The sequence below is a fragment of the Triturus cristatus genome, chromosome 1_2, assembly GCF_964204655.1.
Source record: "Triturus cristatus chromosome 1_2, aTriCri1.1, whole genome shotgun sequence".
NCBI classification, from domain to species: domain Eukaryota; kingdom Metazoa; phylum Chordata; class Amphibia; order Caudata; family Salamandridae; genus Triturus; species Triturus cristatus.
In genome coordinates this window covers 304,311,478-304,339,017 of record NC_140580.1, presented here as the reverse complement: position 1 = coordinate 304,339,017, position 27,540 = coordinate 304,311,478, and the positions used below count along the sequence as shown (strand labels likewise).

The 27,540-nt window shown below is 45.4% G+C and overlaps 1 protein-coding gene across 3 annotated transcripts in view; it reads right to left on the bottom strand.

The window, feature by feature from the left end:
- Positions 1-27,540, bottom strand: part of SPOCK2 (SPARC (osteonectin), cwcv and kazal like domains proteoglycan 2) — a 429,775-nt gene that overhangs the window by 70,570 nt on the left and 331,665 nt on the right. For all 3 annotated transcript variants that reach the window (XM_085603847.1, XM_085603849.1, XM_085603850.1), the window contains exons 5-6: positions 19,582-19,699; positions 6,708-6,818 (exon numbers count right to left, since the gene is read on the bottom strand). In XM_085603847.1, coding sequence (XP_085459973.1) covers positions 6,708-6,818; positions 19,582-19,699 — 229 coding nt within the window. The remainder of the gene's footprint in view (positions 1-6,707; positions 6,819-19,581; positions 19,700-27,540) is intronic.

Genomic DNA, 27,540 nt, shown 5'->3' with positions numbered 1-27,540 from the left:
GCAACTAGGTAGACCTTAAAATCACCTGTCCAGTGCTCCAAAGCCATAGGTAGTTGAACATCGGGTATGGTTCTTAGTCGCCCCATACAGTCCTCACCAACCTGCACTCTGTGCATGTCCTGTAGGACTGCTACATGGAACCATGGAGGGTGTCACAGAAGAGATAAGAGCAAGCTGAATAGGAATAAAATCCTAGTTGAAATCACCCGTTCAGGTTAAAAATGTATCCACAGATTCAGCACACCACCCAGGATCCTGCGTCACTTAAGCCCATTGTGTCCATAGGAGATACTGTTAGTTCCTATTCTCAGTCGGCATGTCTGTTCCAACACTATTTTACTCTGTCTTTATACCCTGGAGTCATACTCTCAAGAAAACTTGTGTTTCCTCGTCCAGATGAAGTTGATGTGATGATTTTCTCTTTGCTTATAAGCTCCTTCTCACTATCCGACGGGCCTTGGGCTGTTCTCGGGCAAGCAGCACTGTAAATGCTGCAACTCAGGGGCATAACAAAGAAACCTGCAGCCCCCCGTGGTCCGCGGAGCCCCAGGCTGACCCATACTGGAGGGGGCCCTCTCAGCCTCTACGATCTGAGTGAAAAGGTCCCTTTCAGCATATCTTGCAGGGGGCCCCCTCACGTTTTGTTACACCACTGCTGCCACTGTAAGCCTACCACGCCTACAATGGGCGCTCCTTGAAGGACCTCCTCAAGCACATGAGCGGTATCCACAAAAATGATGGTGCTGCCAGAAACGTGCCCACTAAGCATATGACATCTCTTCTGTCCCACACGTAAACAGCAAATTCTCTTGCCTAAGAGAGGAGAGAATGATGTGGAGCACTTTAATATCTTTCTTAAGTATTTGTGCATGATATCACTTCTCCTCCGAGCTCCATGCTGGTCAGACAGGCCCTGACAGGTTGTATAGTGCTTAATTTGAGCCGGTGGTTGTAGGCGAATTCCACAAGCACACTATTTTGAGGATCAGCACTTATTTGTTCTTATCCAAAATTCACAATGAGCAACAGAGAAAAAACAGAAAAGGGCAAAGAAGGAGAAAAAGAAAGAAAAACAGTGACAAAGAAAGAATTCAGGGATGAAAAAGAACCTTAAACAGAGTGATAATGGAGGAGGGAGTGTCTGGTGGTGAATGAAAGAGGAATGAGCGGAATCAGGACTACACAGCCTTGTATTAGGCAAGCTAACCTTCAGACGCGCACCTCAGCATTTCTTCTGAGCCAATCTTTGGACCCCAGCACTTATTCTGTTACAAAAAAAGTCACTGAGCTCATGCCATTTATCCAGCTTGTGCTAGGAGTCCTGCATGCAGAATAAGGAACTATGGGGCAGATGTACTAAGGTTCGATGAGCAGAAAATGGTTGCAAAATGTACACCGACTTTTTGTAAATCAAACCAGATTTTGTGAACCAACTGAGATACTGAAAGATCGGTTTGCAAAATAGGAAATCAAATTGGGTCACAGAATGCCCTCTCTCATTAACATTCATTAAGTAAGTCAAAATGTATGAATCCCTGCAGTTGACTGCAGTCACAGGAGTGGTACGCTGCACATGCAACAGAACACCATCACTGTGGTTGCAATGCTGCTTAAAGGAGCTGGGACTGCTTGTAAAACAATGTTTTCCATTTTGGAAACTACAGGGGAGCATGGGATGGACCCCAGGACCACCACCAATTCTCCCCAGGGATGTCTTCCAAGTTCACAAGGAACCCTTCCGCCTTTGCGAATCAGTTACGACCCCAATTTATGAGTCAGTAACTGATCAATGGTTTGCAATTGATAATCCAGTCACATATCATTCATTCATATCATTCCGACTCAGAATTTGGAAGTAACTCCCCTTTCACTCTTCCTCCAAATTGTGATTCTGTATGGTTCGCTAACCGCATTTTGCGATTCAGAAAACATATCCAAATTGCTAAATGTGGTTAGTACAGATGAAAAGGCGATTTTTGCGGTTGCAAACTCTGTGATTTTGCAAAATGTAGAGTTTGCAACAGCAAAATCCCTGAATATATGTGGCCCTTTGAAAGTTCCCCACAACTCCTCAAGTACCTGCACAGAGCAAACATGGGTTATATAAATCAGATAAACTGTCCAGTGAGGCTTGTCACTATGAAGGCAGAAAACGGAGCCCTACATTGCCAACTGTCAGCTTTCATAGAACAATTCAATGTCTGCTGTGTTCACGAAAGTGACTGAAGGTGGTGTATTGGTACCAGCATCTCCTCATCAGAGTCTAGGTATGAGGAAGAAGATTTAATACCAGTAAATACAATATCCATCCATCAACAGTAGATGCCAAGCAACTGTTACCTCTGAGATTAAAAATGCCATTCTTTCTCGGCCAATACCATGCATACCAAATTTCAATACAACCTGTCAACCTTGGAAAAATGTTCACATTGTGTACCTGACGAATGTAACAGCAAACTCTCAGGTATGGGAGTGGGTTTACTTGGGAAGTAAATTCCTCTCACTTCTCTAGAAAATATCCTGGCAAAATGCAGCAACAAAAAAATTCAAAACATTGGGGAAAAAATCGCGTTTTGCAGACAGTTCTGAAAGGGAACTTGTGATATACTCCTAAACTTCAGCCTCTCACTCCTTAGCCTCGTAGCGACAATAGCACATTATGAAAGTGTCAATCACAAAATGTACCTCCTCTCCAGAAACACTGACTGGATGAACTGTGCATTTCATTTGGCTAAAAAGCACTATTCAATTAAATGTTTAACACAACATAAGTACAGAACACGTTCACCCAAGAGTATCTTGCCGCTGAATAACAGATGTTTATTGTTACCCAACGCAATGGTACTCATTTTATCGATCTCAGAAGGATGAAAGGCTGAGTGGACCCACTGGGATTTGCACCTGTGACCATGAGGTTGAACACATGCTTCTACAATGGACGCCACCCCACTTCGTCGAGCAATGCCTTTCTTGTATTTTTGGCAATGTAGAAAATGGGAGTCACCAAGTAGCGCTCTGCTTGAAGCTCCCATGGGGCACATGTTACTTTACCCCATTAGGCTATTATCAGATCCGGGAGACCAGCAATGCACTGCTAGGTTGAGAGTATATGGGATGTTTTGTCTCTACAAAACACCCCTGGAATTTCCAATGATCACATCAGGTCTTCTTTATATTGAAAAGATTAAATGTCAATATAGACTTTCTGGAAATAAAATGTTACACAGCTTCATGGGCTCTTTTAAAGGACGCCTTACAGCACCGCTTGGTAACTAAGATGCTGTAAGAAAGTTGAATGGCTATCATGCCACGAAATGAATGTGACAGAGAGAAGACACATTTCATTAGTTCAAATTTGAGACCCCCTTCAAAATGTATGAGCAACCTTGGTGTCTATTTGGCTGCACATGACTGCTATCTAAACCAGGTGCAAGCATCAAAATTCCAAAACACAACACAGTGAGAACATTGATTCAGTTTAAATGACAATAACACGTAATATTAACAGGTGGTCAGCATATTCTGGAAGTTTCCGACATCTATGCAGAGAAGTGCACTTTCCCTTACAAGATCACCATAATATGTACATTATATAATCCGAAACTAAATAACACGGATATCAAACAAATTGCACAACCTTCTCTTAATCGAACAATTCTAATATCATATTTCATTGCCTTTTGCCTAAAGGATTTAGGCCTTAATCTCATCATTTATTTGAATGCATAAAAGCCAAGACAGGCACAATACCCTACTACCCCCGCAAAAAAAGGATGGGTTCTCTCACACCTACCGTTGTACTACAGAGCTTCCTTAACCAAACGATTAATCAAACGGATTCAAGATTCCTCTACCGCCACCTACTTTTATAAATATCCACTTAAATCTCCCTCTCTCCATTTTTTTTAGATACACAAATTCTAGGTGTCATTTCAGATATGTCAAGAGCAAGGGGACAGCTGATCTACACCATGTATGGCATGACATTATCCAACATCCCTTTTAGCCCTTCATGGAATTTCCCCTATTTGAAATATTCCACAGCTACCACAGTTTGTTTGATGCTCAGGGGTTCTTTCTGGCTTCAATCAGATATTCAATTGCTCCATCAGCTATCATCAGGAAATCTTGAAATCTTTTTAGGAATTTATCAATAAATGTGGGATTCGCCGACATTATTTATTTAAAGAGCAGCTGCATCTTGATGCTCTTACAAAACATATTTTGACCTTAACCCGATGCAGCTGCCTTGCTTATGTTTGCTATACTATAATTCTCCACCATTTAAAATGCCAGAGGATTATGAGGTGTCTTTTAATGAGTTAGAAGATCAGAATATTGGGTGGACCATCAAGTGATCTCTGTGGCTGTGTACCGCAATCACTCAAGGTCTGTTTGCTGTTTCACTCACCAAGGTCTTTCGAATTTCCATATTGCCCAAACTCATACTCCATCAAAATAAAATACAGTATGATTTTTCTGTCACTCCAGAAAAGATCACCAAGTGGTACCTAAGCTCAGGCCCTGCACAGACTTGCTCCTGGAGTAAGTGTTGCATAGCTGTCCGGATTCATATGTCCGCAGTGCATTTACACTGAATCCACATTGGAAAGCAGTTTTTTTGTAAAAACGTTTACAGTTGTAGGCTTCTACATAGATTTTACTCCAACATAAATTATGATGGGAATCATCAGCAACTTCCGTTCTTTGGCCATTTGTAAACACACTTACTTAAATGTCGAGATCCCTACCATCCTGATATAAATAATTGGGTTGGAGGTCCTAGATTTCTATTACTTTGATGGAAGAATTCACCTGTGAAGCAATCACAGGTGTTTCAGTTTTATGTAGGTCAAATTTAAAGTGAAACAGTTCTTAAAGCCCACGGCAAACTATATAGCGGAGGAGGGCGGGTTTCATTTATCTTAAAATGTGAAGCAAATATTATGGACGGAATTGAAATATATCTGGGACAATAAACAAATTAAATAGTTAATTAGTTTATTGATTCAATAATTTGTCTACAATTTCAAGTTGTATTTTCTTCAATTGTTAATCCTTTTTCAGTATATCTAGTCTCATATAATATTTATATATGCTCAAAAAGCAGAAAGGAAAGTCTTCTTTGGTTTATACTTTAAATCAGGAAGAGCTCCATAAACTTCACCCTACTCTGACTGCCTTGCAGCCGCATAATTGCAGACATAGCGAGGTGTGACGCTGTTCTGTTACGTCTACTTTATTTAAGGCCTATTTAAGGCCATAACACAGCAGCCCATTACAATAGAAACACACCATACAGGGGCGTAGCTTTGGGGGAGGGGGGTGTTTGGGATGTTACACCACCCTAATAAATGTATTCTGTAGTAAATAGTTGGGTACAGGTGGTTTAGGTCGAGCATAGGGAGGTAGTTGTCGGAATTCACTTGGAATTTTTACATACATATGTAGACAAACACACACACTCTCTCTCACTCGTCTGTTTAAAGGTAATTAAAAACGGTTATTGTGCAAAATATTGGGTTTTAAGGACCCACTCTCAATCCGCACTCCTCTCCTTTCCTACTACTCCTTAAGCCCCCATCCTGCTCTGCTTCTCATATAACATATTTTAACCAGCGTGATTGTTGGGAAATATGAAGCTCACATTTCCCCAATCTTACTGACCAAGCTACGCCCCTGACACCATAACAAAACGCATACATCATAGTAAATTGTAAACATTGGCACATCACAAAACCCACCATAAAAACAATACCATTCCATTGCCATTATGTTCTGTTGTTGTTATGCATTGATGTGTTTTGCTGTGTTGTTTTGTTCTGCAGCTAAGCTGGTCCGCTGTTGTTGTACGGTTGTGTGGTTGTATTATCGTTGCTGGTAGATTGTTGAATTTGTATATTGTTCTGTTGCTGTGTTGTGTTATAGTTGTGCTCCTTTTTTTGTGCTGTCAATGTGTTGATTCAGTCTGTTGAATTTTGCTTTTGTATTGCATTTTTTTGTGGTGTCAACTTGTTACATTGCTCTTTCGTGTAGGCCTGTAGTATTGTTTTGCTTATTTGTTTAGGGTTGTGTCATGCTTTTGTAGTATTATTGTGTTTCTGTGTTGTTGCCCTTCTTCTGCCCTTCTTCTGCAATCCATCTGCTCCCGTCACATATTACAACCTCTGCAAATCTACCTTCATAATGCGGTGATGAAAAGGTGTTTGTTTGGTAAATTACTATGCTATTTACCAAACAATTACATGTAATTTACCTCCTTTCGCTGCCCACCTACATTGAGAAAGTATGTACTCTAGCTAATGCTTTCAACCATTTGTAATATTCCTTGTGTAGTGGGCATGTATACAAAAACTTTAAAAAGGGTTTTAGATAAAGAAATATATATTTTTAAATGGAAGTTCAAGAAGATTAAATTACTGGTGTGGAGCAAATATTATTTCTTGATTTAAAAAAAATTTCAATTTCATGTGATGTAAGTGACTGAGGCAGTACTCAACGCAGATAGATAAGGTTGAAGCCTCAGGGTGTATTCCTGATACAGACCAACCACGGGCAGCAACACAGACAACATGGCAAGCAAATCTTCTACCTCTATAGTTTTATAGCAATGTACGGGCATGAGCGACAATGTGTATATGTAGATTTACTGGTGATAAGTGTGTGTAAAATATGCATGTGATCTATTTCGGCGCAGAGTGGGTTACCTTTAATAGGGGTTCCAGAGCTGTTCTGTTTGGCGTTCTCATGGAGAAGTTGGAACCAATCCCGAAGGCGGTCTCCCAGGTCTGCCAGATCCTGCCCAGTACAGGTTTCCACTGGACAAAAAGAAAAAAGAGAAATTCAATGACCCAGATACTTTAGGGAAGGAGCATTAAGTGGGCTTGAAACAATATTGGAGAAAAAATAATACTTGACAAAAAATATCAATATGCGTAGAATTTTCAAAAACATTTTTACATTTCAATAAGTTGACAAGAAAAGCGTTTTGGTTGTTTTTATGTATGAGGAAGATGGACAAATTACAGAGATCTTCTATGAAGTCTACAGTCTGTGCTGCCGCTAGACACTGAGAAAAGACTTAACAGATGGTAGAAGAGCCAATAAAGGAGAATAAGGAGGGGGATACTGTGCTGTTATCCAGAATTCTCAGTTAGAGCAAAGTGTGCAGAAGACCACATTATAAGATGTCAAGTTTAAGGAGAAGGTAGTGCTTAAAAGAAAAAGACACCACATGTGTGTAAGCCAGTAGGGAGACATAGCATGGGGAAGAATGATAACTGCTGGGAACGCATGAACTGTAGCTCTGCAAGCATGCATTCATGACGCAAGGCATGACATCACATGTCTAATGAATAGACTGTAATCTTACAAATTAGTCATTCACTATGACCGATCTGTAATGATGCAAAATACATAGAAACAAGTATGGTAATTCAGTATCTTGCATGGTATTTTCCGTTCGGGCCCCAAAAATCTTGCGTTGGTATGAGAGGGTGTTACTGCATAGAAACAATAATTTCGGGTGTGGATTCAGCACCCCACCATTGCTGTTCAACTAGCACTCAGATACTTTGTAGAGAGGTTGACTTCTGGGGATGACCAACACTAAAACTTAAGAACCTGCTTATGGAATAAACGTGATTCTCTCCAGAATTGGCTCTATCACTACACAAGAACAGCCCCAGGCAGTGAGCATAACCCGCTGCTTGTTCTCATGCAGACTTATACGTTGAGGGCTGGACCATCATAGGTTTTCAATGGCCTCCACAAGCTTTGCCACACACTCAATGCATAGTCAATTTGTGCGCTGGGATCCAATAAAAACCATCCTGACTCTAATTCGAACCACATTCCTTATGCTGTCGGAACAGATACAAACGACACTACTATTAAACACATAACCCGGCAACATATATGCACACATTCCACCATCTAAAATTCCTTTTAGTCAAATCAATCTATAATTAAGGAGCACACAAATGTAATCCAACTACTATTGTATAGCATTGTCAATGTCAGAAATGCTTATAAGAGCAATATGCAGCTGCGGCCCGTCCCTAAGGGGGGAGGGGCCACTCCCACACATCTTTTCGAAATAAACAATGTCTGTCAGGATGAGCAAATGTCAGCCTGACAGACACTCATTATTTTCAGGCCAGGCAGTCAGGAGCTAGACTTGCGTAAATGCACAGGCTCCTGGCTGCCTGAGCTGAACTTTGCTGGGCTGAGGATGTCCCAGCTCCTGTGGGCGTGACCTCCTCAACTTGTCAAAGGTCCTCGAGGCCCTCTCCCTCATGATGAGGGGGAGCGTCAGTGATAGCATCATACCTGGGCGCATCAGTTTTAAGCCCTGAAGTGCCAAGGATCGAGTGTCTATCACTGACGCCACTTCACAGAGTAGGTGGTGTCAGCAGTTTCTCTGACCCCATCCTACTCTGTGATAAGGTAGGGACTACTGCCTCCCCTCATTGGTTGACCTGGTGTCAGCCAATGAGGGGCTGCCGCTGTCCTAACTCTCCTGGCACCTCCGAGGCTTTCCTCCCCAAGAGCTGGAGCGGGTAAGTGTTGTGTCTTTATTGACTGGAGCACGCATGCGTGTGTGTATGAATGTGTGGCTTTATGAATGAGTGCACATGAATACATAGGTGTGAGTATGGGACCCTGCACCCATCTAACTTGCACTTACCCGCCGCCACTGGCAATATGTAGAGTAAAATAAAAAGTTACGCCATTCTAAGAACCTACACAGACCATAAAATATGAAGAAATGTGCGGCAACATATTTAATAGATAAGGATCATAATATAGAACGTAGCTAAAACCAAACATCACCATTGGGGGAACTTAAGTAACTAAAGGTACTAAATTCTAAGAACATTGTTCTCATGGTTCTAATTGTAATTGTGTGTTTATTGTTTGTCACTGGGAATTATGAATGTTCTTTCACCATATTTGAGAATATGTAGCCAGCTTTAAAAAATGAATAGGGCCCCTCTGAGGGCACTTCAAATCTTACTGAAGATTGGATTTTAAAATTAACAAGAGATTTCCACTCCTTCATTACTTTGGATTCCCCATTATCCAGGAAGGTGTTTGATCTCAAAAACGTACTTGTTCATTTTCATCTGTATTATGATGCGGCTGCCTATCAAAGCTATAATGTTACAAAACAAATACAGAAATAAAAATGTTTTTCAATAGCGACAGCTGGTTACATGGCTTTGTTATGTTATTATTATTCTTTTATTCGGTGCATAGTTCTCTCACTGAAACCAGATACTCAGCTACTATGTATGAGCCATGGTCTGCAATGATTCTGAACACTAAATTTGCTTGTGCAGTGGTTTGAGGCCTAACCAATGTTTCCCACTCTTGTTTCTCAAGTTAGCTGTTACAAATCTCCCTCTGAGCCTTACCCACCCTTGGCAGCTGTGAGCACTTTCACTTTGTTACAATTCTCTCTCTTTGAAGCTGTTGCCTCACTCCAGGCAATAAGCTAATATTACTCCCTATAAGCGAGGCCAGCATCTTACTTTTCAATGGGTCTCCACACACCTGGGGCGCCTCTCTTGACAGCCCCAAAATAGCTGTTCACATTCCTATCTGTGTGACCCTCCTGCTTGTCCAAAGGTGGATATACCCCTTCATGTTTGGCTGAGGCTTACTCCTCAAGCTATTCCTGTCAAAATGCAATGTTCTGGCCAGGGCTGTTGCTTTCCTTTGTTACTGTTATGGCTCCATCTTTCCCTTTCTACTTGCCTCTTTAAGCCTGGATGTAACACACCTAGGTCTTCTTATTGAGGCTTTTATGTTTTCATATCAAGTTAGTGTAAAGCATTTTCTATACCTTTAATCCTGTAACCAATTTAAAAAATACCCTTAAAAAAATTAAAACAGTCCTATAGGAAGGCACCAAAGAAAATAAGTTGAATCTTATTTTACAGGAAATTAAATAAAATATAAGAGGTTGAAGTGTATTTTATGCAGTTTGAGAAATTCTTCGAATCTTCAGGACTAGCACTTGATACCCGATCCCACTTTTACCCATTGAAGTAGGATCCCACAGACAATGGGCCCGATTCACAAAGGTAAAGTGAGACGAAAGTCTAACTATACTACTTTCGGTATTCACAAAGGGCATTTACTAATCGTAAATGCCCTTTGTGAATACCGAAAGTCGTAAAATGTGACTTTCGTCTCACTTTACCTTTGTGAACCGGCCCCTCTGTTTTCAAGACCTCCCTGAACACCCTTTTCCACCCAGGACATTGGTATTCTTCAAGGTTGGGAACAGCTTCCTCTGTTATCAGGCAGAATCTTCTGCATCTTGTGACCTAGGATAAGACAGCCACAGGTGCAAACAGACTTTTCAGGTACTACCTGGATGCCTTTCGCCCTGTGAATAAGTAGGAGGCTAGCTCAACCAGCCCTGAAGAAGGCAGCAAGAGCAGACGTCCAAGACGGACCTGGAGACATTTTGTCCACTTCCTGAGCAAGCAGGAATTCTTCATTGGAGCAGAAGACAGGGAATTCCTCTCCTCTTCAGTTTCAGTCTCTCATTGGAAAGGGACAAGTAGGTTTTTTTAAACAGTAAATATATTAGCTCTTCGTGGTGAGACTTCCCACTCTCAGTTTTCAGCAGTCTGATGCATTTCATTTCCTTTGCATATGTTCTGTGCCAACAAGGCTATCCTAGAATTCCTTTCATCCTTAACCTAACAAGGCAGTTTCACACCTCAACTGTGGGGTGCCTATTGACCAACTCTACCTTCTTGCCCTACCAGTTCCGTAAACTAACCTTCAAAGGAAAACATGCCCCCTGGCCCGCCACCGTAGTATCTTTTCCAGTTAGGAGGAGAGAAACCCTATTCTATATATAAAATGTTCCACAGAGGTGTACTGTAAACAGTGCCAACCAGGAGCGTACCACAGGCCCCCGCAGCCCATGTGGTGCAGGGGGGCCCCCTCGGCACAGTACTCCAGCCAGAGAGCTCTGGATTGAGCACGGTGGGGGGCCCTCCACGTATCGTGCAGGGGGCCCCCCCCCAGGTTTTGTTACGCCACTGGTGACAACACTATCAGCTGTTGGGAACGCCCCCTCTCCTTTCCTGTCTATTGGTAGTCAGTTGCATGAGGTTTAAAGAATTTATGGTTCCAGGTTGAAATATGAATGCTTTTCAATGCACCCAGATGATTTCTGGTACAATATATTTCATGTTTGCAAACATGTAGGTTATCAATGGCCTGTATCTGATTTCAATACTGATCTTTATAGCCCAGAGTATCCCTACACTGCAAATTTGGTTTGATGGCACTGTCTGATCAAATGTTATCAATTTTAGATGTATATGTGTTTTACATATTGGGAATATGTCCTGAAGAATGCTGCAATGGAAAACAAAATCTAAAATGAAGATATATTTTAGGTTCAGTGGGTAAAAATGTTTTCTTTGCTACTACACAGCATAATTGTACTCTGGGCAACTGTGTAAAGGATCTGGCCACAGAGCTTATTAGAGTGATAGTTGGCCATTTGAAATGTTGATCCATTTAAACACAGCACATACGGCAGGGCCTGTTTAGTAGGGCTCTAACAGAGGTCAAACACCAGATGCTCGGACCAAACAAATGAAGGTAATGTTAAAAAAAGGGGGTTTCCTTACATGTTCAGACAGCCAAAACACAGTATGTTACACCATGGGGGTTTCCATTAATCTTTCTGACACAGAACATCTAGAAACAGATATTGAAAATGGAGTCCCAGACTCAGGCCAGAGGCACTATCGTAAGGTGATATGGTTTTCTTTAATACAAGTTCTTTGGATGGTCAAATACATTGGCCGCCTGGCAGTGGCGTAGCAAGGGGGTGGCGGTCCACCCCAGGCGGCACTATTTTTGGGGCAGTGGCCTCCTCCCGCACTTCCCTGCTGTCTCGGGGCAGCAATCGCCTCCGCTCTTCAATTGGGCTGTCGCAGGGCGGCAAAGCAGGGGTGCCACGGGCGGTCATAGGGCTAGCTACGCCACTGTCGCCTGGATAAATATTTGCTAATAGTTTAGGTATGTAAATAAACAATGTAAATAAACAATGTAAATAAAGAATAGGCCTCAGACTAAGAACATAAGCTTTGATTTTTTGAGTTTTGCGATCATCAACCTGAAAGGAGTTGTTGAGTGGGGAAGTCTTGGACAAACTTCTTAAGTTTTACTTAGGGTTGAATGTCTACAAAAATGGAGGTTTGATGTTACCGAAGACTGCTGCACTGAATTGCCAAACTTTTGTGGGGGCCTTCATATGACGTGAAGCTACACTAATATTAATGTTGATCAATGCTTGAATGCAATTTTTTTTTTAGCTTAAAGTTTCTGTAGAAGAGGCTAATTGCATCTTGTAGCGCAATGCCTCTGATAATGTAGGCAAAGTGGTCGCTACAGATCAGGAACTCTGATCTCATAGGGTTATAGTCCATAACAACTAAATTTCTACCACTGTAGTGTGAACCCACTGCTGTATGGAATACTAGTGCCAAATAAAACAAGCATTGGCATAGCCAATAGGTCTCGCCTTTGGGAGTTTAGCCATGCAACAGTTGCATAACTAAACACTTATAAGGTCCCAAAGGTGAGACCTATTGGCTATGCCATTGCTTGTTTTAACTACTGCAATCTATTGAAGCCTCACGGAGAACATCAAAGCGGCCGTGCGGCCGCGAAAGTGATCGCGATCGCGATCAAACATGCCGCGAAAGTGAAAGTAATCGCGGTAAAGCGCGACACGCGCGCCCGCCCACATGCACTGTACCTCTAGGCTGGCCTGGTAGCACTTTTTGGAGCCCTCACAAAATGTCTCGCCAGACCAGCGCATGCGCTGGGTCAGGCGAGACCTAAACAGGCACCTACAATGGGCAAAATGTATGTGGGTGACATCACATGGGTTTGTCATGCATAATACATGTATCAATTGCAAAAAGTATGCATTTTACTCGGTGTAGCCGAGGACAGTTGTCTACTTAAGAGAGATCCGCACTAACAGTACTACCCCGAGTAGAAAAGTCGCACAAAACACATAATAAGTCCTCCTCCGCGTCCCTGTGTCAATGACCCTCACAACACGTTTACTAGCTTCAACCATAAACTGCAATCAAGTTAGATCGATAGCTAATTGGGCAGGCAGATATTTTTCTAATCTAATGGAGCTTCGGTTACCTTGTGACGTGACTTTTTTTCTGTCCTTACTAGAGGTTTCTACAAAAGCTAGAGTACCCAATGCTTATGAAAAGGAGAACAAATGAAACAAAGTAGTTTACAGTCTTTTTTTTCATGCCCGAAAGTGTTTGTATAGACAGTTTCCCGTGAGGGAAGCTGGTTTATGCTGACATATTCTCTCCGCCTCCTGCTGCCAAACACAGCCTGTGGCTGTTTGCCACTGCACCGAGGAAGAACTCACAGGATACAAAGAACTGACGCAGTTAACGCAACATGATAAAATGAAAGCAACCCTTGGCGACTCCTAACTGGTTTTGGCAAAAATAATCTTCAAGCTTTATGATTCTCCACCCAGACAAATTTACCCGAAGGCTTTTCGTAAGATTATGCGGCACAGTGGACCCCAAAGTAGTCTGTGAGCACCTAAACGTGAGGAAACCTGCGTGTTTTCGCACAATGAGTGCTTTGAACCTTAGATCTTTAGCTGCATGGGTTCAAATCATGACTTCAGCTGGTGCCTGTGCTGAGAACTATGAGCAGGCAACTGAAATAATGCAATTCTGTGGTCACAGCATTTCCCGCATATAAAGACTTACCGATGTGCCCTATATTCCACCATCTGCCCCATAATTTGCCTTTTCCTACTGCATAAATAGTCACCTGTCGGATAATTAGGGCCTCTATCGCTGCATAATTCTAGTGGCCACGACAAACTGCAATGTATTTCACAGACATAACCTGGATAACAAACAACAAGTGAGTGTGATTTGATAGGATCTGTAATAGGGGTTGGTAAGGTCAGCATTCCAGTGTCTCCAAATGGGATTTTATGCTCGTTGTATGGTCCATAAGGTGGAGAAGTAACAAAGAATGAAAGCAGCCGCGTGCTAGAACCATCCGTAGAAGGTAATTGCTCCAAATGCTATCTGTTCAGTTCTTCTCTGATGTGCAGAAACTACAATTAATCCCATAGGAAAGTGTCACCTCTGTCATTAATTTGCTTGAACCTGATGGCTTTTAGGACGGTCATGAAATAGGACTTTGAATTGGTTGTAAACGCCTCCCAAGAGTAGGAGTCTGGTTCATCAAACCCATCATGAGATTTGAAGTGCTTTACCACTTCTGTTGATGACCCTAAGAGCTGGGAACCGTGTGGACTAATCAGCTGATGGTGATGCCACACCAGTAATGTGAAATTAGCTTGATTATATTAGCCCAGCACTTAAAGGGTGTACTATGGAAATAAGGTACAATTCTGTCCACTGAACAGACACAAGGTGGCTCTATAAATTATAATATAACATAAAAGAAGAGGCTACATCATGCTCCGGCATGAGTGGTGCACTCAATTGGGAATTGTTACGGGGCACATGTAGCCCGGTAATGCTTTACAACAAGATGTATTAATTAAAGCGCGCTCCTCATCACCTTTGCAGACGGATTGATGGGTGAGGGGCAAATCTGAGGACAAGTTGGCATGTGCAAAAGCAAGGGGCGAATTATTATTATTATTATTATTAAAAACTCTTGTAGAGCGCGTAGTCACCCGAAGGTATCCCAGCGCTAAGAACCCTACCCTAAACCTGACAAGGGGGGCCGGAAGGAGGGGGGGTGAGGGATGGGACGGGGATACAGTGGTTCGGATGGGAAGGGATCATTGGGGAAAAAGATAAGTTTTCAACCGCTTCCTGAAGCGAAGGTAATGTGGTTCAGTTCTAAGGTCGCGGGGGAGTGCATTCCAGAGGCTTGCGGTATGGACTGTGAACCGCCTTCCACCTGTGCGTGCCTTCCTGATTCTGGGGGCGCTGATGAAATTCTCCGTGTCCGATCTGAGGGATCTGCAGGATTTATAGGGTTTGATAAATTTTCTAAGAATGGGAGGGCCTTGATTTTGTAACAATTTGTGAGCTAGGCACAAGGCCTTAAATTTAACTCTCTCCCTTATAGGAAGCCAGTGGAGGAGTTTCAATGCGTCGCCATCATCCACAGGAACACCATCCGTCTCACGACCAGCACCGACAACTCCCTGACCACCGCCGAACACCTGCACTTCCAGATCCACACCGACCCAAACACCACCCTCAGAGGCACCCTGATCTACCGACCCCCGGGACCACGCACACAATTCAGCGAGGACATCGCCGACTTCGTCAGCCCGCATGCCCTCCCCTCCGCCGACTACATCCTCCTGGGGGACCTTAACTTCCACCTGGAGAACAACAACGACTGCAACACCAGCACCCTGCTCGACAACCTCGCCAATCTTGGACTCAAGCAGCTGGTATCCACCCCCACCCACCTCGCCGGACACACACTCGACGCCGTCTTCTCATCCTGCAAAGACATCGTCTTCAGCCACGCCACAGAGCTCCAATGGACGGACCACAGCTGCGTCCACTTCACCTTCAAGAGAACGACGACCCACCACCACCAGCAACAGGCCGCCCGCAGAAGCTGGAACAAGATCACAGCAGACCAGCTCGCCACCTCCCTGAGCCAGCACCCCCCTGCCAGCTCAGCGAACCCCAGCCAGGCCGCCAACAACCTCACACAGTGGATCAGCAACTGCGCGGACGAACTCGCCCCGCTGAGGACCCCGCCCAGCAGACCCGGCAGCAAGAAAGCCCCGTGGTTCACCGACGAACTCAAGAGCTCCAAGAAGAACTGCCGAGCCCTCGAGAAAGTCTGGAGAAGGGAGCCCACACCAGACAACAGGACCACCTTCAAGCTGGCCACCCGGAAACACCACCAGCTGATCCGCGCCGCCAAGAAAACTGCTTTCAAGGACCGGCTGGACAACAACGCACACAACTGCAAGGAACTCTTCAACATCGTGAAAGAGCTCTCCAACCCCAGCGCAGAAAACAACGACATCACCCCATCACAAGACCTCTGCAACTCCCTCGCCTCATACTTCCACAACAAGATCGCGGACATACACAACAGCTTCAGCAACCAACCAACACACACCAAGACCGAACAACCACCCCTCACCACCACCCTCCAAGCCTGGACTCCGATCAGCACCGAAGACACCATCCGCACGATGAACTCCATCCACTCCGGATCACCGACCGACCCCTGCCCTCATCACGTCTTCAACAAGGCTGACGCTGTCATCGCACCCCACCTGCGAGACATCATCAACACATCCTTCGACACCGCCACCTTCCCTGAGAGCTGGAAGCACGCCGAACTCAGCGCGCTACTCAAGAAACCCACGGCGGACCCCACCGAACTCAAGAACTACCGCCCCATCTCGCTCCTCCCGTTTCCAGCCAAAGTCATCGAGAAGACCGTCAACAAGCAGATGGCCGCCTTCCTCGAAACGAATGGATCCCTCGACCCCTCACAGTCCGGCTTCCGAGCCAATCACAGCACCGAGACCGCCCTCATCGCCGCCACCGATGACATTCGAGCCCTGATGGACAACGGAGAAACAGCGGCCCTCATCCTCCTAGACCTCTCCGCAGCATTCGACACTGTCTGCCACCGCACCCTAGTACAGCGCCTCAGCAACGTCGGAATCCAGGACAAGGCGCTGGAATGGATCATCTCCTTCCTCGACGGAAGAACACAGAAAGTCCGTCTACCACCGTACAAGTCAGAGGCCACCGATGTCATCTGCGGCGTCCCTCAAGGATCCTCGCTGAGCCCCACCCTCTTCAACGTCTACATGAGCCCCCTCGCGGCCATCGCACGGCAACACCACCTCAACATAATCTCCTACGCCGACGACACCCAGCTGATCCTCTCCCTGACCAACGACCCCGCCGCCGCCAGAGCCAACCTACACAAAGGGATGAAGGACGTAGCCGAGTGGATGACGACCAGCCGCCTGAAGCTGAACTCGGACAAGACGGAGGTCCTCATCCTGGGCACCTCACCCTCCGCCTGGGACGACTCCTGGTGGCCTCCCGCCCTGGGCACCGCACTCAAACCGACAGACCATGCACGCAACCTGGGCTTCATCCTGGACTCCTCCCTTTCCATGACCAGGCAAGTCAACGCCGTCTCCTCGGCGTGCTTCAACATCCTACGCATGCTACGGAAGATCTTCTGGTGGATCCCCACCGAGACCAGGAGGACCGTCACCCAGGCCCTCGTCACCAGCCGACTGGACTACGGCAACGCCCTCTACGCCGGTACCACCGCCAAGCTCCAGAAGAGACTCCAGCGGATCCAGAACGCCTCAGCCAGACTCATCCTCGACATCCCACGAACCAGCCACATCTCCGGACATCTGAGAGACCTTCACTGGCTCCCCGTCAACAAAAGAATCACCTTCCGCCTCCTCACCCACGCACACAAAGCGCTACACGACCAAGGCCCGAGCTACCTCAACAGCCGAGTCAACTTCTACGCTCCCAAACTCCACCTCCGATCAGCCAACCTCGCCCTCGCCGCCGTCCCCCGCATCCGAAGAGCGACCACAGGAGGAAGGTCCTTCTCCTACCTGGCCGCCAAGACCTGGAACTCCCTCCCGACCGACCTGCGCCTGACCCAAGACCACCTCTCCTTCAGGAAGAAGCTGAAGACATGGCTGTTCGAGCAGTAGCGGCACCCCCCCCACCCCCAGCGCCTTGAGACCCTACGGGTATGTAGTGCGCTCTATAAATGTCACTGATTGATTGATTGATTGATTGATTGGTTTGGCCGAGTCTCTGGCAGAGGTCTTAATGAGAATCCGGGCGGCTATGTTTTGAATTCTCTGAAGTTTGTTCAGTGTTGCTTCCGGGGCGCCCAGGTATATCACATTGCTGAAATCAAGCCTAGAAATTATCAGGCCTTGTATAAGCAGTTTTTGGGAGTTGGGTGGCAGAAGGGGCAGGATATTTCTCAGTGATTTCAGCAGGCCGAAGCATGTCCCGGCTACTTTTTTTGCTTGTGTGGAAAATGACAGGGTAGTATCTAGCCACACACCCAGGCTTTTTACTTCTTGTTTAGGTTCAGGAATGGGACCCAGACAATCGGGCCAAATATTCGGGGGGAGAATGATTCCTTTCTGACCAAGAAGAAGGACATCTGTCTTTGCTCCGTTTAATTTCAAGGCTGAGCTGTTCATCCAGTTTTGAACCTGCGTAAGGCAGTTAAGTAGATCTGCTGGTTTTCGATTGGGATGGGATAATGATACCACTAATTGTGTGGTAAAAAAATAAGTACCTTATCTTACCTAGAACTTTCATTAAATTGGTTTTGAATTGTGAGGCCTTTTGACATTGCTGCCCAGAATGGAGACATTATATTTGCTTCAGTACAGCAGTGCTCTGCCACAATTAACACCTCCCAACCTCTAGATACATTTGGAATACAACTTGCTCTTGCCCTTCAGGAGCTTCTGAATCACTGCTCTGGTGGTATCACCTGTTGAATCATCCATTTCCTGTGGAGCCATTGAGCAAGGACAGCTGCACTATTCATTTAGCTTTTCCCAGGAGAGTACATCAAGTGAAAGCCAGTGGGAAGAATTAGGGATTGTAGGTGGAACCTCGCTAGAAATTCCCAGGTTTCACATGACCTTAGATTGTAGGGAAGAACCTGATCTCAGGGCCGGCTTTAGTGCTGGTGGCGCCCGATGCGACAATCATTTTTGGCGATCCATCCTCCCTTCCTTCCCCCAAGGACCTCGTCCTCAGATTCCCTCACTACCAACATGCACAATTGCCCCTCATCTCCCATAGCCCTTCTCTCAAATACCTTTAATTTATTTTAAAGCACCGGTAAAGGCTGGCTATACTAATGATAATGTATATTTACCCAAACAATCCCTTTTTAGCAACATTAGGCATAGGTTATGGAAGGCCGGGGAAATAAACAGAGCATCCTGACCTGTTTTGTGCAGTTTGCATGCAGCTCTTTGATTACAGTTCAGGACAGTCACTGTTCTATATTAGGGTTGTATTTTGTGAACTACTTTAAGAAAGGGATCTCTGTGACAAAAGCAGTAACCCACTCAGCTATCCCCATCAAATACAGATCTGTGATCTGCACGCTACACACTCTTGCAGCAGGCATGTTAACCCTCTGCACTACTTTATGGTGAGGCAAAACTGCCACAAAACACAACTCTGATCTCTCTCTCTAGAAAGATCATTAATTGCAAAAGTTATCTTTACATTTTTATTGCTGCCTGAAAGCTAGACACACAAGTAACTCTGCAGCATGTGCTGCTAAATTGTACGTTATTGCTAAACACAGCACCCCCCTGAGGTCAGCTACTACATCCCTAGGTTAGCGCCCTGTGCAGCTGCATCGGTCGCACCACGCTAAAGCGGGCCCTGCCTGAGCCTTTCATACTTCCTACAGGACATCGAAACAAGTTCTGCAGAACAATTAATAGAGGTGACTATTATTGACCTAACAGCATTCTCTTACCCTGTTTGTTGGTATCCGTGGTCGAAGTTGGAGTGTGTGTTGTTGGGCACGGGCATGACCCCTGACACTTTACAGTCAGCTGCTTGCTGGACAAACACGCCTGTTGCTCCAGTTTGCACTAAGTGTGGAAAAAGAAGGAGTCACACAATATACAGAGGTACAAATGTGTCAGATCCATGATGCATAAGCCTCACATTCACTTCAATCGAAAAAATATATACACCTTACATGAATGTGTAGATTCACAACTTCCGGTGATTCACAAACATTCCCAGGAATTTGCATGGAAAGCTGCAGCAGGTGCAGGTATCCATGTAGATTCCTGGAAAGGTTATGTGACATTCCAATCTGGATTCTATTCCGACTGCGCGGAGTTATGTATACCAGTCAATTCCATAGAGAAGGAACAGAATCCCTTTTGTAATACTTTGGATCCCAGGATGCAGAATTTGAATATGCATCTTTAGATCTAAGATAGCCCAGAAAAAAGTTACAAGATCCCCCCACCCCACCCACCCAAGGCCCTCCAGCTGAAGATGTAATTGCTGGTACACAGAACCAGAGATATGCATCCCATATGAAATCCATGGTGGCCCAGGTCTCCTTGATAATATTATATGTCATGAATTTGGTTCTATCACCATTCTTTAATAATTAATTTGGAAGCCATGACTGAAATATTCCAGGAAATCAAATTTAGATCTCTAGCTTGGGGAGTTGACAGAGGTGGCTTTGCATGAGATGTCATTATGCTTCCATCAGTTAGAGAATCATTCTTAATGGATGCAGTACCCTCCAGCCTGTGTCATTCTAAGTTCCTCAGCTCAGAGTAGAGAAATATGAGTATAACTATAAGTTGTTACCAGACCTCCTACACCCAATAAGAAAATAATTGTCATCCTAGTTGCTGGTTTGCGGGCCTACGCTGCAAAGTCTTGTGAAAGAAGCCCAGGGGTAAAATACTATTTTGCTCCTCATTCTTGTGATCTCAATGATTCTGGGAAAGACTATATTGTGCTAGAGCAGGGTATATATACAGTTGATGACTACATAGTCTCCTGTATGGGATTCCTGGGTCGGCCCTCTCCAATTCACCCTCCTGCCAAACAAAATATTTCAATAATCAGCAATAATAAAGTTGGCATGGTTGGGGGCCCAGTAGCACACCTTATTCTTCATTTGTATAGTAGATTCTGTTTTAAATTGTTCCAAAATCGACATGTTAGCTATAACAACAACATAAGGGTATGCATCCTGTGGAAGATTAAATCAAGGAAAAGGTGATATCTGAATATGTTTTAACAAGACCATGGGACCAGGGACCTGTGTTATCTCACATTCTGAAGCTCTAGGATTATCTAAACATTAAGGTATGGCCAGGTATGGTCAGTTGGAGTAGACTTTTGGAGGCGGCTGCAACAGATAAAACTGTTGTGATTTGGGGGCATAATGGGTGTGGGCTCTGGATGTGTAGTAATCCCACCTCTGCATTCATGCATGACCCAAGGGGTGGTTAATTTTAAAATTTTATTTTCCAGTCTATGCACTCGCTCCATCAGAGGGCAGATACAAGACTCAACAAACCCTTGACTATATATAAAAAAATATCCCAGTCGGTGCATTCCCCCCCTTCCCCAGGAGCTCACGTCATCCCTGTACCACAAGTCTCTTCGCCCTTTTTTTCCCTTTTCACAAAACAGCCAACATCGCTACTATGAGCACAATCAGTCCAGTTGTTGCACACTGTGACAGTATTATTGCTTCAAAACCCTCATCTGGAGCTTGGTTATGGTCTCCTCCAAGAGGAGGAACTGGAATGTGGTCACATTGAACTAGGGAGAGTCACCCCTCTGCCAAGGCAATCTTCTTAGAAATAACTCCCACTGCCTGTGCTAAAAAGGATTCGAGAGGTATTTTTTTGCTCACCATTCTGGGTCTGGGCTGATGTTTTTCCTCTTACCCATATTTATATATATATTTGCCAAATAAAAATGGCATAACGGGTGGTCATTTGTTAATTAGAACAAATCAGGAAATGCAGCAGCATCAAGCAGAAGGAAAACCTAAAGTAGTAAGTATGAACAACCTTCTCATACCAGGTCTATCAACTCCAGGTTAGGTAGAAAACTCCAGTCGATAAAGATTGCAGACCACAGAATATACCACCACAGAAGAGTAAAACAAAGTGAAAATATCATTGACGTATCCTCACGCCAAGAGGGGGGGCCCAGACCAGCCTCTTCCGGGTGCTGATGGGCGGAATGCTGGAGCACTCTTTATAGTGCCTCTGCTTACCCCTCTTCCACCACCAAACAAGCTGGTACAGGCACAGGCTTCTGGGCAATGTAATCCCTCGCACTGTGAGGGGAACAGTTATTAGCTCTGCTTCTTGCCTGCCGTGAGGGGAACGGCCATCAGCCATTGCTCTTTGTTTGCCGCGCCGTGAGGGGAACAGCAACAAATCACTGCATTTCCTTGCCATGAGGGGAACGCCCATCAGGGGACTACATCTCCCAGCAGCCCCGTTGCGGTGCCTGCTGTGACACCATCTTCCGTGCCTGGAGGCACGATAAGAGCTTGGTCGGCCTCCCGCAGCGCGGGACGCCTGAATCCAGCACATCGCACCGTGAGGGGAACGATTATTAGCTCTGCTTCTTGCCTGCTGTGAGGGGAACGGCCATCGGCCCTTGCTCTTTGTTTGACACACCGCGCCGTGAGGGGAACGGCCACAAATCGCTGCATTTCCTTGCCGTGAGGGAAACGTTCATCAGGGGACTATATCTCCCAGCAGACTCGTTGCAGCGCCTGCCGTGATGCCATCTTCCGTGCCTGGAGGCACGATAAGCTACGGTCGGCCTCCCGCAGCGCGGGACGCCTGAATCCAGCACATCGCACCGTGAGGGGAACGATTATTAGCTCTGCTTCTTGCCTGCTGTGAGGGGAACGGCCATCAGCCCTTGCTCTTTGTTTGACACGCCGCGCTGTGAGGGGAACGGCCACAAATCGCTGCATTTCCTTGCCGTGAGGGAAACGTTCATCAGGGGACTATATCTCCCAGCAGACTCGTTTTCTGCGCCTGCCGTGATGCCATCTTCCGTGCCTGGAGGCACGATAAGAGCTCGGTCGGCCACCCGCAGCGCGGGACACGCACGGGCTGCGCCCGGGCGGGCCCGTCCTTGCCTGTCAGTGACCGGAGGAGGCCGGGCTGGGCCAGGACCCTTTCATTTAAGGATTAGCTGTGAGTATAAACTTCCAACAAAGAGGCACAGCTATATATAGTTATACTCGGAGGCACACTAAGTTAACTGAGTGTCTTCGGAGATCGTCTAATATGAGTAAACGTAAGGCAGTAGGAATATTATCCAGAAGGGGAGTTGTGGGGACCCTGGATGCGTTCTTAACCAGGGCCGAGTCGTTTTTGACCCACCAAATTCAGCTAACGGAGAAAAGACTTTCCTTGGATTCTCTTGCAGCCCAGAAAAGATCCTCGCTAGGTGGTATTAAAATGGCTAAATCACCACTGGGGTCACATCATAACGTTGATCATCCACCCCCGAACCTGCAGGACTAAATATAGCTGGTGCCCCTGCTGTTTTACCATCGTTAAGCGCAGTAGAGGCTATTAATGTAGATATAGGTGAGTCCAATAGCACCAATTCTACCCAGAACAAGGATGTGGGTTTCGATACCCCTGCTCCTCAAATGACTGTGCTTGGGGTGCCTCCAGTAATCTCCACCCCTACCCCCACGGCAACCGTGTCAAGAATGGCCACCAGTGAGGTGGTGACCAGATCTAAAGGTGCAGTGAGGGGCAGGATGGGTAGCCCGGTAAGATCACTGGTAGCAGGCAGTTGCTAGCCACCTGCTAAATGCACAAGGGGAAATTCTTTGCAAAGACAGAAGCAAAAACGAAAAGCACAAAATGAAACAGCCAATGACTAAAATCCCCAATCCGGGTGCCGAGCCCGTTAAAGGACCGGCCTCGTGTCTTATGACTGGAAACCGTAATTTTCTTGCGGCGGATGTGGGAGATAATCCAGACCAGTGGAAAAGATTGGAGACACTGGTGACTGTCCTCCTAAACCCTCTCCTAAATAAGTTGATGTTAATTGAGAGTAAATTGCTGGAATTAGAGAAGTCAAGTATGATACCATCTACTCATGTGGTTTGTCACTGTAATTGTGTAAATCGAGTCACAGCTGGGGCTCTCCTGGCCCCTGAAATACCGGCGCCGAGCGGCTTGGTGGAGGTGGAATCCGTGGGAGGGCCTTGTGACTCACGAGTTGGGAATCGGGGCTCTGGCACGGCTTATGAACCCCCACCAAATTGCGAGACATTTCTATCTGAGGGGCGCAATAGGAACCTAGGGCCAAGGAAGGCTGAAAAAGTGACAGAGGGTAACCACATGCCACAGCAGAGAGGGCAGGAAAGGACTTTTAGGGAAAACATAGGGCAACAGCAAATGAAGGAGAGACCCCTGTTAGCTGTCAGGAGTACCCCAGATGTAACTGTTATAGATCTTCCACCAGCATGCTGCCCTTATACAGTGGTCCTGATTGGTGTTCCAATGCATACTGCCTTAAGTGAGGAATCCCCGGTACAACTGATTAATAAGGTGGCACACTGGATGGGTAGGCACATAAGGTTTAATATTAAAGATCATCAGCATATTTTGATGGCAAGGAGGGTGTCCTGGATCGGTAGAAGCATGAAAGTTTTTTCAGGTGACTGTGTGATTGTCACGCTCAGACACCCTGAACTTGCGCGTAAGATTCTTTTTGACAGCAAGAACTATGTTTTAGTAGAGTCAGGGATCAAACTTCTGCCTTTGAGTTTCTTTTACAGACCCTCTGTTGGTTCTAATCAACAACGGTTCGAGGTATTTCAGCAGGAGGAATCAGTTAGGTGGGCTAATCCAACGGTCACAAACAAAACATTTGCCCCATTAAGGGATTTAAATTACATTGACTGACTACGCCCTGGGGTAGGTGCGGGCAGAAACCGTGTCATTCCCATGGCCGAAAGAGCCCAGTGAGGGAAGAGGAGTATAACTTGGGTCGCCCTATACAAATCTCCAGGGAGATTAGGGATTCAATAGGGCAGAAATCAAGATAATTTCATGGAATATAGCAGGCCTATCAAGCAAATTCAAGAATGAGCAATGGTTACTCTACACAAAGAAATTTCATATAATATGTTTACAAGAAACCTGGGAAGTAGTAAATGATAATTTCTTCATAGAGGGATACAAAACATTTTATATCCTGCAACTAAAATAGGCCCAGGGAGAGCGAGGGGAGGCCTGGTAATATTTATAAATCTCACATTACAGGGCAGATGGATAGATTTGGTTTGGGACTCAAAGGTTGCTCAAGGGTTAAAATGTTTTAATAAAAACTATAAGCTAGTCTTTATAAATTTTTAAAATGCATCATCGCACCCCCAGGGCTCCTCTAGTTTACAAGAATTGAACACCAGACTAAATCGGATATATGAGCGAGGGCAGGTAGTGTCACATCTGATTTTAGTTGGAGATTTTAATTGCCATTTGTGCCCAAATGTGAGGGTGTCCCATGGGGAATGGTCGTCTTGTACACGTAGGGATGGACCACATTTGGAGCACACGCAGGAAGGAAAGGAACTGAGTGGCTTGTTAAGTACGTATGGACTAACTCATATGTTGGATCTAATTGCCACTAAGTCAGGATCAACTGTCCACCCAACCTTTAAGGGGAGAGGATGTTTTCCGATTATTGATTTTATCTTTGTATCCTCCACACTAAAATGTTGTGTATCTTATTTGAACATCCAGTACAGAGTGTTTAGTGATCATAATTCTGTGCTCTTATCCCTTGTTGATGCGTGTCACCCTCCAGTACCTCTCAGTCTGTTGGGAGGAGTAATTGTGGCAACAGATCAAGGCAGGAGGTTGCGTTGGACACAGTTTAATAGCAAGGTTGTTAATGGTTCTCTTTATAGTAAAGGCAAGAAGGACATTATGAACTGCCTAGACCTGGAAGTGAAAGGGGCGCAACTCATGGAGGCCTTTAGTAATGTTGCACAGCTAGTCGATAGCTTGCTGAAAGCTCCTGCTTTCACAGCCAGATCGGACAACCCAAGGTGGTTCGATGAACATTCCACACGAGCCCTAAGAGAGCTGAAAGCAGCCCTTAAGCAATCTCCGAGGGATAGAGGATGGGTGTCGGCTTGTCGGAAAAAATATAAGCTAGCTGTCAAGCGGCGCAAGGGACAATTGCAGCAGGAAGCCTGGGAAGAACTCACAGAGGCAGTGGGGATGAAGGATTCTACTCGCTTTTGGAGAGTTATAAATAATCCCTGCTTTAAAGACTCGAATAGACCCGGGCTAAGCAACAACATTCTCCCAGCGCAATGGCAGCAGCATTTCGCGGGGCTGTCCAATCATCATTCTAGCTTGGAGCAGTTACAGGAGCCATATCTGGAGCAGTCTCTGTCCCTGATCCCCTTCTCCCTGGATGAGGTTAGAGTGGGAATTGAGGGTCTCACTAGGAACAAAGCGCCAGGCCCTGATGGGATCCCCGCAGATCTCTTCGTAAGTAATATAGAGATCTGGGCACCGCTTTTAACAAGGGTCGTAAACGCAGCAGTGGACACAGTGATGCCGGCATCCTGGTCCACCGCCATCATTGTCCCCATTTTCAAGAAAGGCAATAGGGATAATCCAGAATGCTACCGCCCGATATCTCTTATTGATGTGCCGGCGAAGGTTTTGGGGCGGGTGGTCTTAAATCGGTTGATGGAATCGGCGGAGGCAAACCACGTTATTACGGATTTGCAATATGGATTCCGACCTGTGACATCCACCACAGACCAATGCCTCAACCTTTATCTTATTACTGCTAAATACACGGTTGCAAAATCAGGGACGATGTATTTAGCATTTATGGACCTTACTGCGGCCTTTGACCGAGTAAACCGTGGGAAACTGTGGTTGACGACGAGTGAGCTCGGGGTGGACCCAGCCTTAATTAATATTCTAAAGGTCTTACATTTTAATACCTCAGCGGTGGATAGGTATACTCAGGAGGGGAAGGTAACGGACCCTTTCAAGTGATCCAGCGGGGTGAGACAGAGTTGTATACTAGCACCCTTCCTTTTTACTTTATATATTAATGCTCCTGACTCCGCACTGAGCTTGATACAGGCAGATAGCCCCAGGATAGGTAATCGGGTGGTTTCGGTTCTGCTGTATGCAGATGATGCGGTGCTGCTTGCTCGCACTCCCAGAGGTTTGCAGCTCCTAATTGATGGTTTTGTGACCTTTATGGAGAAACTGGATAAGGCTCCAAATCTCACAAAATCATACATTATGGAAATTGGAAAGAAGCCACGTAAATCTTATAACTACACAATAGGTTCCTACACCCTTGGTAAAGTACAGTCTTTTTCTTACCTGGGCATCTTATTTGATGAACACCTACATTTTAGACACCTGCTAGAGGAAAAGTGCCTAGCTTTGGTAAGGTCAACGGGGTCAATTTCGAATTTTGCACATAGACTATGACGATGGACCTCAGAAGTGGTTTTAAAATTATATAGCTCAATGTGTTGTTCCAAAGTGTTATACGGAAGTGAGGTCTGGGGATTTGTGGAAGCCAACAAATTGCAAATTGAAGAAAATAGGTATCTGAGACGATTACTAAAAGTCCCCCAGAGCACTCCTGCGTATATTATCCATGAAGAGTTGGGAACCAGCTATATATCGGATCTGATGCATGTTAGACCTCTACTATGTTGAGTAAAGATCTGGGCAAATGTGGAGGCGGCCTTTAGCAGGCTGGTGATTCAAGACTGTCTTTCTCTCGAACATGGGCTTAAAATTCTCTGGCTAGGGTATGTGAATAAGTCCTTTCATAAAATGGGGCGTGCAGACTTATTCACAAATCCAGCTAATATGAGCACTCGGGAAAAGATAATTGT